Source organism: Somniosus microcephalus, chromosome 5 (assembly GCF_052327205.1).
Source record: "Somniosus microcephalus isolate GS21.2 chromosome 5, FLI_Smic_1.0, whole genome shotgun sequence".
Classification (NCBI taxonomy): domain Eukaryota; kingdom Metazoa; phylum Chordata; class Chondrichthyes; order Squaliformes; family Somniosidae; genus Somniosus; species Somniosus microcephalus.
In genome coordinates this window covers 314,286,161-314,298,724 of record NC_140991.1, presented here as the reverse complement: position 1 = coordinate 314,298,724, position 12,564 = coordinate 314,286,161, and the positions used below count along the sequence as shown (strand labels likewise).

At 48.3% G+C, this 12,564-nt stretch overlaps 1 protein-coding gene across 1 annotated transcript in view; it reads right to left on the bottom strand.

Moving 5' to 3' along the window:
- The window catches only part of LOC147117878 (glutamate decarboxylase 1-like), a 116,599-nt gene that overhangs the window by 89,370 nt on the left and 14,665 nt on the right, over positions 1–12,564 (bottom strand). Inside the window, exons 4-5 of the mRNA XM_085989397.1 lie at positions 10,238–10,350; positions 2,159–2,274 (exon numbers count right to left, since the gene is read on the bottom strand). Of these exons, the coding sequence (XP_085845523.1) occupies positions 2,159–2,274; positions 10,238–10,350 (229 nt within the window). The remainder of the gene's footprint in view (positions 1–2,158; positions 2,275–10,237; positions 10,351–12,564) is intronic.

The window sequence follows — 12,564 nt, the reverse complement described above, 5'->3', positions numbered from 1 at the left end:
GGCGAAGCTCATGTGATGTCAGTCAGCAATGGAACACAGACACACTGGCGCCGGCCAGTTCTTAAAGGGGAGGGTCGATCTTGCCCTCCATCCACACCCTGCTCATTGCAGCCTTGAATCTCGACCTGGAGAGATCTGTAGATCAATTCTGCTAGAAAGAACAATGGAGAGGCCCAGGGAAAGAGCTCAGAGTGCAGCCCCCATAGTCTCTTCTAAATCGATACAAGGAAGGTCAAATCAAAATGAACCTGCAAAATGCTGCTCAGTACCCAAAACTCCTTCACACAGCGTTGAATCTCTCCAGAAGTCTCTCTCTCTCTCTCTCTCAGAATGCGTGGTGCAAAAATGTCGCCGACAAAAAAAGGCAGGAAGCGGCCGCCTTTAAATAGCGCTCCCCCCAGTCCCTTCCTGACTGCAAAACGCTCCCCTCAACTTACCGTTGCTAGCGGCAGGCGGTAAGGCATGGGGCACCACTCAAAATCCAGTCCGGGGCGCTACCGGGGCGTTGCGCACTTGACTGACGTCACGATCTGTGGGCGCAGGAAATCGGGGCGGTAGTGTTTAGCGCCGCCGCAAAATGTCTGGTCAATTTCGTGAGCGGCGCAAACATCGCCGCGCCCGGGCGCTATTTGCTTTGTGACCCTCTTAGAGCACTAACAGGAGGTGCAAAGCAACCAAATTTTTCCCCCTTAATAAATTACATTTTTGTTTAAAATATTTAATTAAATGGCATTTTAATGAATTTTAAATACGTAATTTAAAAAAAAATTATTTCATGTGCTGGTGTATTTTTGAAGTGATCCCCATTCATACTTATGACAGTTACATACGTACGGAACTCCAATAAGTATGAATGGGGGATTCCCTTCTTTTATTGGTTGGGCCAGCCCACGTGATGTCGGGGGCGCCTGCGATCCGTCTGCGCCCCTGGGATACGTGGGGGCTCTGCCCGCGTGGGCCCAGAGAGGCCCAGGAGCGCGACTCTCCGTACCTCCCGGACCACCAGGTACTTTCGTAGACATTTTTGCAGGCCGGAGGCGTCCGCCCGCAGGAAGCCTCCGATCACAAATGTTGGCCCATGATGTCTGTTTAAACTTTAACAGGCAGAAATTCTTTATTGTTGAGAAGCTCATCCGAAGAATTCCCAAATGCTCGTTCCGATTATCAAACCCACCCCCAATATGCAACTCTCGGATTTGCAGGCAGGTGGTTCAGCTGTTTGTCAAGGGCCTTCAGAACAGTTTAAAGCGGAGGTGCATTTCCCATCAGAAACTGAAAGCAACCTTACTGCGAAGCAGCAGCCAGCAGGAATGCCCAACTTAGAGCAGCAAGCACATTGACGTTCCAATCCATTAAGGTGCAAAATCCACAAGTGACTGCCAGAAAAGATGTCTCCAAAAAGCTGCCTCCAACTTTAACCGACTGCAGCCGAGGATCCCTTTCAGCATTGTTGGAAATGGCCACACCCTGACTCGTTACCACCCATGGTTAGTGGGTGGGAGCAGGAGCTGGCCGTAGAAATTTACGGCACAGAAGGAGGCCATTTGGCCCATTGTGTCCGTGCTGGCCGAAAAAGAGCTCTCCAGCCAAATCCCACTTTCCAGCTCCTGGTCCGTAGCCCTGTAGCTTACGGCTCTTCAAGTGCATATCCAAGTACTTTTTAAATGCAATGAACTTCTCCGCCTTGACCACCCTTTCAGGCAGTGAATTCCAGACTCCACCATCCTCTGGGTGAAAAAAGTTCTCCTCAACTCCCCTCTAATCCTTCTACCCATTACTTTAAATCTGTGCCCCCCCGGCTATTGACCCCTCAGCTGAGGGAAATAGGTCATACGTACATACAAACATAGGAATTAGGAGCAGGAGTCAGCCACTCGGCCCCTCGAGCCTGCTTCGCCATTCAGTAAGATCATGGCTGACCTTCGACCTCAACTCCACATTCCCGCCTAACCCCCGATAACCTTTTATCCCCTTCCTATCCACTCCATTCAGGCCTCTCATAATTTTATACACAAATTAGTGTCGGCAGGTGAGCAGAGACCAACGTGCATTATGGTCCAAGTGCCATCACTTGACCCCTATTTACCTGTATGAGTGAGGCCCCTTTCCATAAAAAATTCCAGTTCAAGGTTTTATTTTACAGTCCAAAAATACTTACGAGTTCTGAAGTAAAGAGGACCAGTCTGGGAAGGCTGGCTACACCTCGAGCCTTCACATCAGGAAAGCGCTTGTAACGGGCAATCAGAATACTGTACAAGTTCGACATGGCCCCCCCTAGAAAACAGAGACTAAAGCGTGTTTACAGTCTATCATCTACTTTGTTGTTGATGACATCATTGCCAGGAATACAACACAGGATTTCCTCTGCGGATCAAGTCAACGATCTTTCTCATGTCAGTATGAAAATAAATTCTGAACATACTATTTTCTGTTTGCAAAAGTAAAGGTACTTTCCTTACTCCAGAGAATATGAGAATTAGGAGCAGGAGTCGGCCATACGGACCCTTGAGCCTGCCCCGCCATTCAATAAGATCATGGCTGATCTTCAACCTCAACTCCACTTTCCCGCCTGTTCCCCATATCCCTTGATTCCCCCGAGTCCAAAAGTCTATCTTAAATAGGAGTGTTACATTTGCGGTTTTCGAATCCGCTGGGATCTCTCCAGAGTTCAAGGAATTTTGGTATATTGCAACCAATGCATCCATTATCTCTGCAGCCACTTCTTTTAAGACCCTGGGATGCAGGCAATCTGGTCATGGGGACTTGTCATCTTTTATTCCCATTATTTTACCAAGTACTATTTCCCTAGTGATAGTCATTGGCCTAGAAATTCAGTGGTGTTAGCGCCCACTTAGCGCCTAAAGAGGTCTTTAGCGCCGGCGCTGTTGGTAGCCTGGAATTCAGTGCAGCGCAAATGGTGGTGTTAGCTGGTAGCGCTGCGCCGGCACCGATGATGTCATCGGTGTGCGCAGCGCCCCGGTTCCAACGCGATGCCGGCCCAACGCCCAAATTCAGTTGCCGCCGCCTCACCCGTAGCGGGCGCAAAGAGCGTTTGTAAAACGGGGCCTTGCAGCTCCGAGAGGCCGGGGCGTAAAGGTGGAGGTGCGGCCGGCCGCTTTCCCGGCGGCCGCTTGGCCGCTCCTTCCTCCCCGGACTCCCACACCACCCCCCCCGCGGCATTGGTCTCTGACCCCCCGTGAGCCCGGCACTTCCCCGTGGTGCCGGGCTCATTTGCCGGGGGAATCCAGCGGCGGTCTCACGGCTGCAGGCAGCTCCTCCTTAAGAGAAGGAGGAGGCCTGCAGTTCCCCAGCCTGCCGCACCGCATCGGGTGGCGCAGCGGCAGCTGGACGCCTGAAATTGACTTTCAGCGCCCCAAGCGAGGCGGCCAAACCCTGCAATAGTGCCCGCCTCCGTCTTGGGGTGCTGCAACTGAATTTCAGGCGGGCGCTACGGGAATCCGGGCGAGCACTAACTTTCAGCCGCTAAAGACCTGGCGCGGCGATAGCGAATTTCTAGGCCATTGTCTTTACTTCCCCCCTCCCTGTGGCCCCTTGATTATCCATTTTTGGGATGTTGTTAGTGTCTTCTACAGTGAAGACAGATACAAAATATTTGTTCAGAGTCTCTGCCATTTTGCCGTTCCCCATTATTAATTCCCCAGTCTCATCCTCTAAGGGACCAACGTTTACTTTAGCTACTCTCTTCCTTTTTATATACCTGTAGAAGCTCTTATTACCTGTTTTAATGTTTCTTGCCAGTTTTCTCTCATAATTCATCTTCTCTCTCTTTATTATTTTTTTAGTCATCCTTTTTAGTCAGGTTTTTAAAAATTTTCCAATCCTCTGGACTCCCACCAATCTTGGCAACATTGTATGCCTTTGTTTTCAATTTGATACCATCCTTTACTTCCTTAGTTAGCCACGGATGGTGCTCCCTTCTCTTAAAGTCTTTCTTTCTCACTGGAATATATTTTTGTTGAGAGTTATGAAATATCTCCTTAAATGTCCGCCACTGCATTTCAACCGTCTTACCCTTTCATTTATTTTTCCAGTCCACTTTAGCCAGTTCTGCCCTCATGCCTTTGTAATTGCCTTTGTTTAAGATCAGGACACTGGTTTGAGATACAACTTTCTCACCTTTCAACTGAATTTGAAATTCAACCATGTTATGATCACTCTTACCGAGAAGATCCTTTACTATGAGATCATTTATTAATTTTGTCTCATTACACAGTACCAGATCCAAGATAGCCTGCTCCCTGGTTGGTTCCATTACAAACTGTTCTAGGAAACCATCCCGGATGCACTCTATGAACTCCTCTTCAAGACTACCATGGCCAATTTGATTTGTCCAATCAATATGGAGATTAAAATCACCCATGATTATTACTGTACCTTTTTTACAGGCCTCCATTATTTGTTGATTTATACTCTGTCCAACAGTATTGCTATTGTTCGGGAGCCTGTAGACTACGCCCACCAGAGACATTTTCCCTTTATTATTTTTTATTTACACCCAAACTGATTCTACATCTTGATCTTCTGATCCAATATCAATTCTCACCATGGCACTGGTCCAATCCTTTACCAACAAAGCCACCCCACCTCCCTTTCCTTTCTGTCTGTCCTTCCGAATTGTCAGATACCCTGGAATATTCAGTTCCCAGCCCTGGTCACCTTGCAACCACGCCTCTGTAATGGCGATCGGATCATACCCATTTGTGCAGTCAACTCATCTATCTTGACTTTTTAAATTCCCACTCACCTGGATCCTTCCTCCCACTATTTAGTTTAAAGCCCTCTCTACAGCCCTAGTTAATCAAAACCCTGTCATGGAAACATAGAGACATAGACGATAGGAGCAGGAGTAGGCCATTCGGCCCCTCGAGATGCTCCGCCATTCAATGAGATCATGGCTGATCATCCAAATTCAGTACCCTGTTCCTGCTTTCTCTCCATATCCCTTGATCCCTTTAGCCTTAAGAAATATATCCAACTCCTTCTTGAATATATTTAATGAATTGGCCTCTACTGCCTTCTGTGGTAGAGAATTCCACAGGTTCACCACTCTCTGGGTGAAGAAATTCCTCCTCATCTCTGTCCTAAATGGCTTACCCCTTATCCTTAGATTGTGACCCCTGGTTCTGGACTCCCCCACCATCGGGAACATCCTTCCTGCATCTAGTCTGTCTGTCCTGAACAGGGTAGAGTGAGACTGTGCTTTTCAGTGGAGCTGGATGACCTAGCAGAGTGTTCTTTATTTTTCGAATGGTATGTGAACAGAAGGTCCTCTGTTTTTTGTTAAGGAAACCTTTATCAATCTCATTGTTCTGTGTGTGTGTTTCATCTACTGTGGAATAAAACAGCTTACGATTAGAACCAAATGCTGCCTCAAACCAATATTATTACTTTGGAAAATGTGGTTGACCCTTACCTGCCCTCTGAAATGGCCGAGCAAGCCACTCAGTTGTATCAAACCCGCTAGGAAAGCTTTCACCACACGGACTGCAGCAGTTCAAGAAGGAGGCTCACCACCACCTTCTCAAAGGCAATTAGGGATGGGCAATAAATGCTGGTCTTGCCAGCGACGCCCATATCCCGTGAATGAATTTTTAAAAAATTGAATAGGTTTTTGGATAGGCTAGACAGGGAAAGGCTGTTCCCACTAGTTGATGGTACAAGGACGAGATACAGGGGGAACATGAGGAAAAACTTTTTTATGCAGTGAATGGCGAGGACCTGGAACTCGCTGCCGATGGAAGTGGTGGAAGTGGAGACACTCAATGTTTTCAAGGGGAGACTGGATAGGCACTTGAGGGAAATAAACTTGCAGGGCTACGGGGATAGAGCGGGGGAATGGGACTGACTGGATCGCTCTACAAAGAGCCGGCACGGACTCGATGGGCCGAATGGCCTCCTTCTGTGCCGTTATGATTCTATGAAGGAAAACATTTACATATAGGTCTCATTATTACACTCCTGGGTCTCTCTATTCCACATGTGGATAGGGGCAGGAGAAGTCAACTCCTGTACAAAGTAGGCACTCAAACTGCTTAAGGAAGCGACTCACACCACTGTACCTGAGAAGGTTTTTAACATAGCCCTGAATTTGTTAGAGCCAGGAAAGGAATATTTGAGGTTTTTAGTCTGGTTCTGTTCTTGATTAAATGTGTTATGACAATATAACACTACTTGCCCACCAAGCAATGGGATTGACTCTAAAATACCAAACTAGATAATTCCATTCACACTTCATCTGCCCAAAGAGTTATTGGAAAGTAGTTAAATGTGCTCTAGTCTTGTTGTGGTTGAGTCAGCACATGCAGTCTCGCTATACTCTGCCAACTTTGTATGGGGTTGGCTAGAACACCGGGGAGAACTCCCCTGCTCTTCTTTGAAATAGTGGCCACGGGATCTTTTACGTCCACCCGAGAGAGCAGATGGGACCTCGGTTCACCGTCTCATCCGAAAGACGGCACCTCCGACAGTGCAGCACTCCCTCAGTACTGGAGTGTCAGCCTAGATTTTTGTGCTCGAGCATCTGGAGTGGGACTATGAACCCACAGCCTTCTGACTCTGAGCGAGGGTGCTACCCTCTGAGCCACAGCTGACACTTATCAAAATTGATAGAAATATCTATTCTTTTAACACGTTATTGCATATGGACGTAGCACGAGATTCCCCTGTCTTTCATACTGTGACTTTACAATGGGCTTTAAGGATGTAATATTTAAAATGAATTTTTTATTCATTTTTCTCTTCCTAATGTTCTACTTACTTTTGAACCCTGGGTATTTGGTTGATACAGATGTTTCTGCTGAGTTTAACCTGCCAACATTGTGAGGATCACTTGAGGATCCTTCGAAGGTTACACTGATAGGGTGAGATGACAAAGTGGAGGAGGCTCATGTGGTGCATAAACACAGACCAGTTGGACTGAAATAACAACAGAAAATGCTGGAAAAACTCAGCAGGTCAGGCAACATCCGTGGAGAGAAATTTGAGTTGACGTTTCGGGTCGAACCCTTCTTCAAAACTGGAAAGACAAGAAAATAGATCGAAGGCAGGGCTACGATCGAACAAAAGAAGTGAAAGAAACAAAAGAGCTAGACGAGATGGTAATAGGCTGAGATTAGGTGTGAAGTGTATTGGCAGGGCAAGAGATAGCTGCCAGGTGTGAGAGAGAAACAAAAGGAAAGGGGGGGGGAAAGGAGTGGAAAAATTACAAGAAAAAATGAAATAGGGGCCGAGGTTATGATCTGAAATTGTTGAACTCGATATTGAGTCTGGAAGGCTGCAGAGTGCCTAATCGGAAGATGAGGTGCTGTTCCTCGAGTTTACATTGAGCTTCCGTGGAACAATACAAGAGGCCAAGGACGGTGAGGTCCGAGTGGGAATGGAGCGGTGAATTAAAATGACAGGCGACCGGAAGCTCGGGGTCACCCTTACGGACTGAACGGAGGTGTTCCGCAAAGTGGTCACCCAATCTGCGTTTGGTCTCCCCAATGTAGAGGAGACCGCATCGTGAGCAGCGAATACAGTATACTAGATTGCGAGAAGTACAAGTAAATCGCTGTTTCACCTGGAAGGGGTGTTTGGGGCCCTGGGCAGTGGGAAGGGGGGAGGTATAGGGGCAGGTGTTACATCTCCTCCGCTTGCACGGGAAGGTGCCGGGCGAAGGGGAAGGGCTGTTTGGGGTGATAGAGGAGTGGACTAGGGTGTCTCGGAGGGAGCGGTCCCTACGGAATGCTGAAAGGGGAGGGGAGGGGAAGATACGTTTGGTGGTGGGATCACTTTGGAGGTAGCGGAAATGCCGGAGGATGATCCGTTGAATGTGGAGGCTGGTGGGGTGAAAGGTGAGGACAAGGGGAACCCTATCGTAGTTCCGGGAGGGAGGGGCAGGGGTGAGGGCAGAAGTGCGGGAGATGGAACTGACACGGTCGAGGGCAGTGTCAACCACGGTAGAGGGGAATCCTCGGTTGCGGAAAAAGGAAGACATGTCTGAAGCACTGGTGTGGAAGGTGGCATCGTTGGAGCAGATACGGCGGAGACGGAGAAACTGGGAGAATGGAGATAAGTTCCGTGGGGCAAGGACAGGCTGAAACGATGGGTCTACCAGGGCAGGACTTATCTCTTCCTATCTTGACTCTATCTTTTCTCCCCTTGTCCAGTCTCTTCCCACCTACATCCGCGACTCTTCGGACGCCCTCCGCCACTTTAACAGTTTCCAGTTTCCTGGCCCCAACCGCTTCCTTTTCACCATAGACGTACAATCCCTCTACACCTCCATCCCCCACCAGGATGGCCTGAGGGCGCTCCGCTTCTTCCTTGAACAGAGGCCCGACCAGTCCCCATCCACCACTACCCTCCTCCGCCTGGCTGAACTTGTTCTCACATTGAACTACTTCTCCTTTAACTCCACTCATTTCCTCCAAATCAAAGGTGTTGCCATGGGTACCCGCATGGGTCCTAGCTATGCCTGCCTTTTCGTGGGCTATGTGGAACAATCTTTGTTCCAGTCCTACTCGGGTCCCCTCCCTCACCTCTTTTTCCGATACATTGATGACTGTATCGGTGCCGTTTCCTGCTCTCGTCCCGAACTTGACAATTTCATTCACTTTGCCTCCAATTTCCACCCTTCCCTCACCTTCACATGGTCCACCTCTGACTCTTCCCTTCCCTTCCTCGACTTCTCCGTCTCCATCTCTGGGGATAGGTTATCGACCAATATTCACTACAAGCCCACTGACTCCCACAGCTACCTGGACTACACTTCCTCCCACCCCGCTTCCTGTAAGGACTCTATTCCATTCTCCCAGTTTCTCCGTCTCCGCCGTATCTGCCCCGACGATGACACCTTCCACACCAGTGCTTCAGACATGTCTTCCTTTTTCCGCAACCGAGGATTCCCCTCTACCGTGGTTGACACTGCCCTCGGCCGTGTCAGTTCCATCTCCCGCACTTCTGCCCTCACCCCTGCCCCTCCCTCCTGGAACCACGATAGGGTTCCCCTTGTCCTCACCTTTCACCCCACCAGCCTCCACATTCAACGGATCATCCTCCGGCATTTCTGCTACCTCCAAAGTGATCCCACCACCAAACGTATCTTCCCCTCCCCTTTCAGCATTCCATAGGGACCGCTCCCTCCGAGACACCCTAGTCCACTCCTCTATCACCCCAAACAGCCCTTCCCCTTCGCCTGGCACCTTCCCGTGCAAGCGGAGGAGATGTAACACCTGCCCCTATACCTCCCCCCTTCCCACTGTCCAGGGCCCCAAACACCCCTTCCAGGTGAAACAGCGATTTACTTGTACTTCTCGCAATCTAGTATACTGTATTCGCTGCTCACGATGCGGTCTCCTCTACATTGGGGAGACCAAACGCAGATTGGGTGACCGCTTTGCGGAACACCTCCGTTCAGTCCGTAAGGGTGACCCCGAGCTTCCGGTCGCCTGTCATTTTAATTCACCGCTCCATTCCCACTCGGACCTCACCGTCCTTGGCCTCTTGTATTGTTCCACGGAAGCTCAACGTAAACTCGAGGAACAGCACCTCATCTTCCGATTAGGCACTCTGCAGCCTTCCGGACTCAATATCGAGTTCAACAATTTCAGATCATAACCTCGGCCCCTATTACACATTTTTTCTTGTAATTTTTCCACTCCTTCCCCCCCCTCCTTTCCTTTTGTTTCTCTCTCACACCTGGCAGCTATCTCTTGCCCTGCCAGTACACTTCACACCTAATCTCAGCCTATTACCATCTCATCTAGCTATTTTGTTTCTTTCACTTCTTTTGTCCGATCGCAGCCCTGCCTTCGATCTATTTTCTTTTCTTTCCAGTTTTGAAGAAGGGTTCGACCCGAAACATCAACTCAAATTTCTCTCCACGGATGTTGCCTGACCTGCTGAGTTTTTCCAGCATTTTCTGTTGTTATTTCGGATTTCCAACATCTGCAGTATTTTGCTATCAGACCAGTTGGACTGAAGGGCCTCTACTACACAAGAGTGCCAGCCTATATTTTAGTGCTTGCGTCTCCTGGAGTGGGACTTGAACCCACAGCCTTACTTGATTCAGAGGCGAGGGTCCTGCCCACTGAGCCACGGCTAGATAGGTGCACTCTGTTTTCAGACAGAGACTGTAAGTCAATGCAGGCAGTGGGGCTGTTGGGACTGTGAAATCCTGCTGGAAAAGTCCCCCTAATAACTGTAGGCATTGCCATGCTTTTGGCAAACCTACCAGGTAAAAAGATGCCATCTGATTCATTATGTGACCATCCAACCATTGTAGACATTTTCTTCAAAAGGATTTCCTCCATGATGATGTACACTGGAGCGATTTCATATGTGAACCTATTTCAAAGTAAAAGAAAGTCACTAATGAGACTACGGGGCAATAAATTGCTTTTAAACTCAACTACATTAACGCTCAGGGTATTCAACAGGCAAAGTTAATCGGATGACCAAGAGGACTTGAAGTCAATGGGAATCAGGGGCAAAACTCTCCACTGGCTGGAGTCATACCTAGCACAAAGGAAGATGTTTGTGGTTATTGGAGGTCAATCATCTCAGCCCCAGGACATCGCTGCAGGAGTTCCTCAGGGCAGTGTCCTAGGCCCAACCATCTTCAGCTGCTTCATCAATGACCTTCCCTCCATCATAAGGTCAGAAGTGGGGTTGTTCGCCAATGACTGCACAGTGTCCAGTGCCATTCACAACTCCTCAGATAATGAAGCAGTCCATGCCCGCATGCAGCAAGACCTCGACAACATTCAGGCTTGGGTTGATAACTGGCAAGTAACATTTGCGCCACACAAGATCCAGGCAATGACTATCTCCAATAAGCGAGAGTCTAACCACCGCCCCTTGACATCCAACGGCATTACCATCGCCGAATCCCCCACCATCAATATCCTGGGGGTCACCATTGACCAGAAACTTAACTGGACCAGCCACATAAATACTGGCAACAAGAGCAGGTCAGAAGCTGGTTATTTTGCAGCGAGTGTCTCACCTTCTGACTCCCCAAAGCCTTTCCACCATTTACAAGGCACAAGTAAGGAGTGTGATGGAATAATCTCCACTTGCTTGGATGAGTGCAGCTCCAACAACACTCAAGAAGCTCGACACCATCCAGGATAACGCTCCTGTGAAGCGCCTTGGGACATTTAACTAAGTTAAAGGCGCTGTATAAATACAAGTTGTTGTTGTTGGTTAGGTTTGTAAATATGCTAAAAAGCTGTGTTAATGTGGATACAAGGCGGACCCTTCTCTCTATTAATCGAAGATAGCTGCTCACTGTAATCTGTTGATGTGGATTTGAATGTGTTGTTCATTTTAGTTTATCGGGGACCCGGCAGGAGTTTGTCAACATTTGTCACAGTCAGGCACTGAAATACTAAAGCAGTTAAGATTCTAGAGGCTGTGTGTTTACCTTCTTATTAGTATTCTAAAGTACCCAAGATTGTGATGCAATCTTAGAAAAAAGTAGTACTGTAAAAGGGTTTACACTAACGTCATGCCAAAATTCTCCATTAATGTTTTGTAAAGTATTAATTGCTCCGCATCGCATTTGCTGCTTCAAGCCATTTAGGTGTAAACAACTTTGATTAGTTTTGGTTTGTGTGAAACTGGTTTAGTGTGGGAGTGTCCAACACATGGTCCACTGGGCAAAGCGGCCCACAAGCTCAGTTCATCTGGCCCCTACTGGATCATCACGGCTTACAGAAACTTCAATTCTGAGGGCATGATTTCCACATTACAGGAAAGATGTGATCGCACTGGAGAGGGTGCAGAGGAGATTTACCAGGATGTTGCCAGGACTGGAGAATTTTAGCTATGAGGAAAGATTGGGTCGGCTGGGCTTGTTTTCTTTGGAACAGAGGAGGCTGAGGGGAGATTTAATTGAGGCATACAAAATTATGAGGGGCCAGGATAGAGTGGATAGAAACATACATAGAAACATAGAAGGTAGGAGCAGGAGTAGGCCATTCAGCCCCTCGAGCCTGCTCTGCCATTCAATGAGATCATGGCTGATCATCCAAATTCAGTACCTGGTCCCTGCTTTCTCCCCATATCCCTTGATCCCTTTAGCCTTAAGAAATATATCCAACTCCTTCTTGAATATATTTAATGAATTGGCCTCAACTGCCTTCTGTGGTAGAGAATTCCACAGGTTCACCACTCTCTGGGTGAAGAAATTCCACCTCATCTCAGTCCTAAATGGCTTACCCCTTATCCTGAGACTGTGACCCCTGGTTCTGGACTCCCCCGCCATTGGGAACATCCTTCTTGCATCTAGTCTGTCTATTTCCCTTAGCAGCGAGGTCAATAACTAGGGGGACATGGATTTAAAGTAATTGGTAGAAGGATTAGAGGAGAGCTTTTGCACCCAGAGGGTGGTGGGGGTCTGGAACTCACTGCCTGAAAGGGTGGTAGAGGCAGAAACCCTCATCGCATTTAAAAAGTACTTGGATATGCACTTGGAAGTGCCGTAACCTACAGGGCTGGGGACCAAGTGCTGGAAAGTGGGATTAGGCTGGAGAGCTCTTTTTCATCCGGCACAGA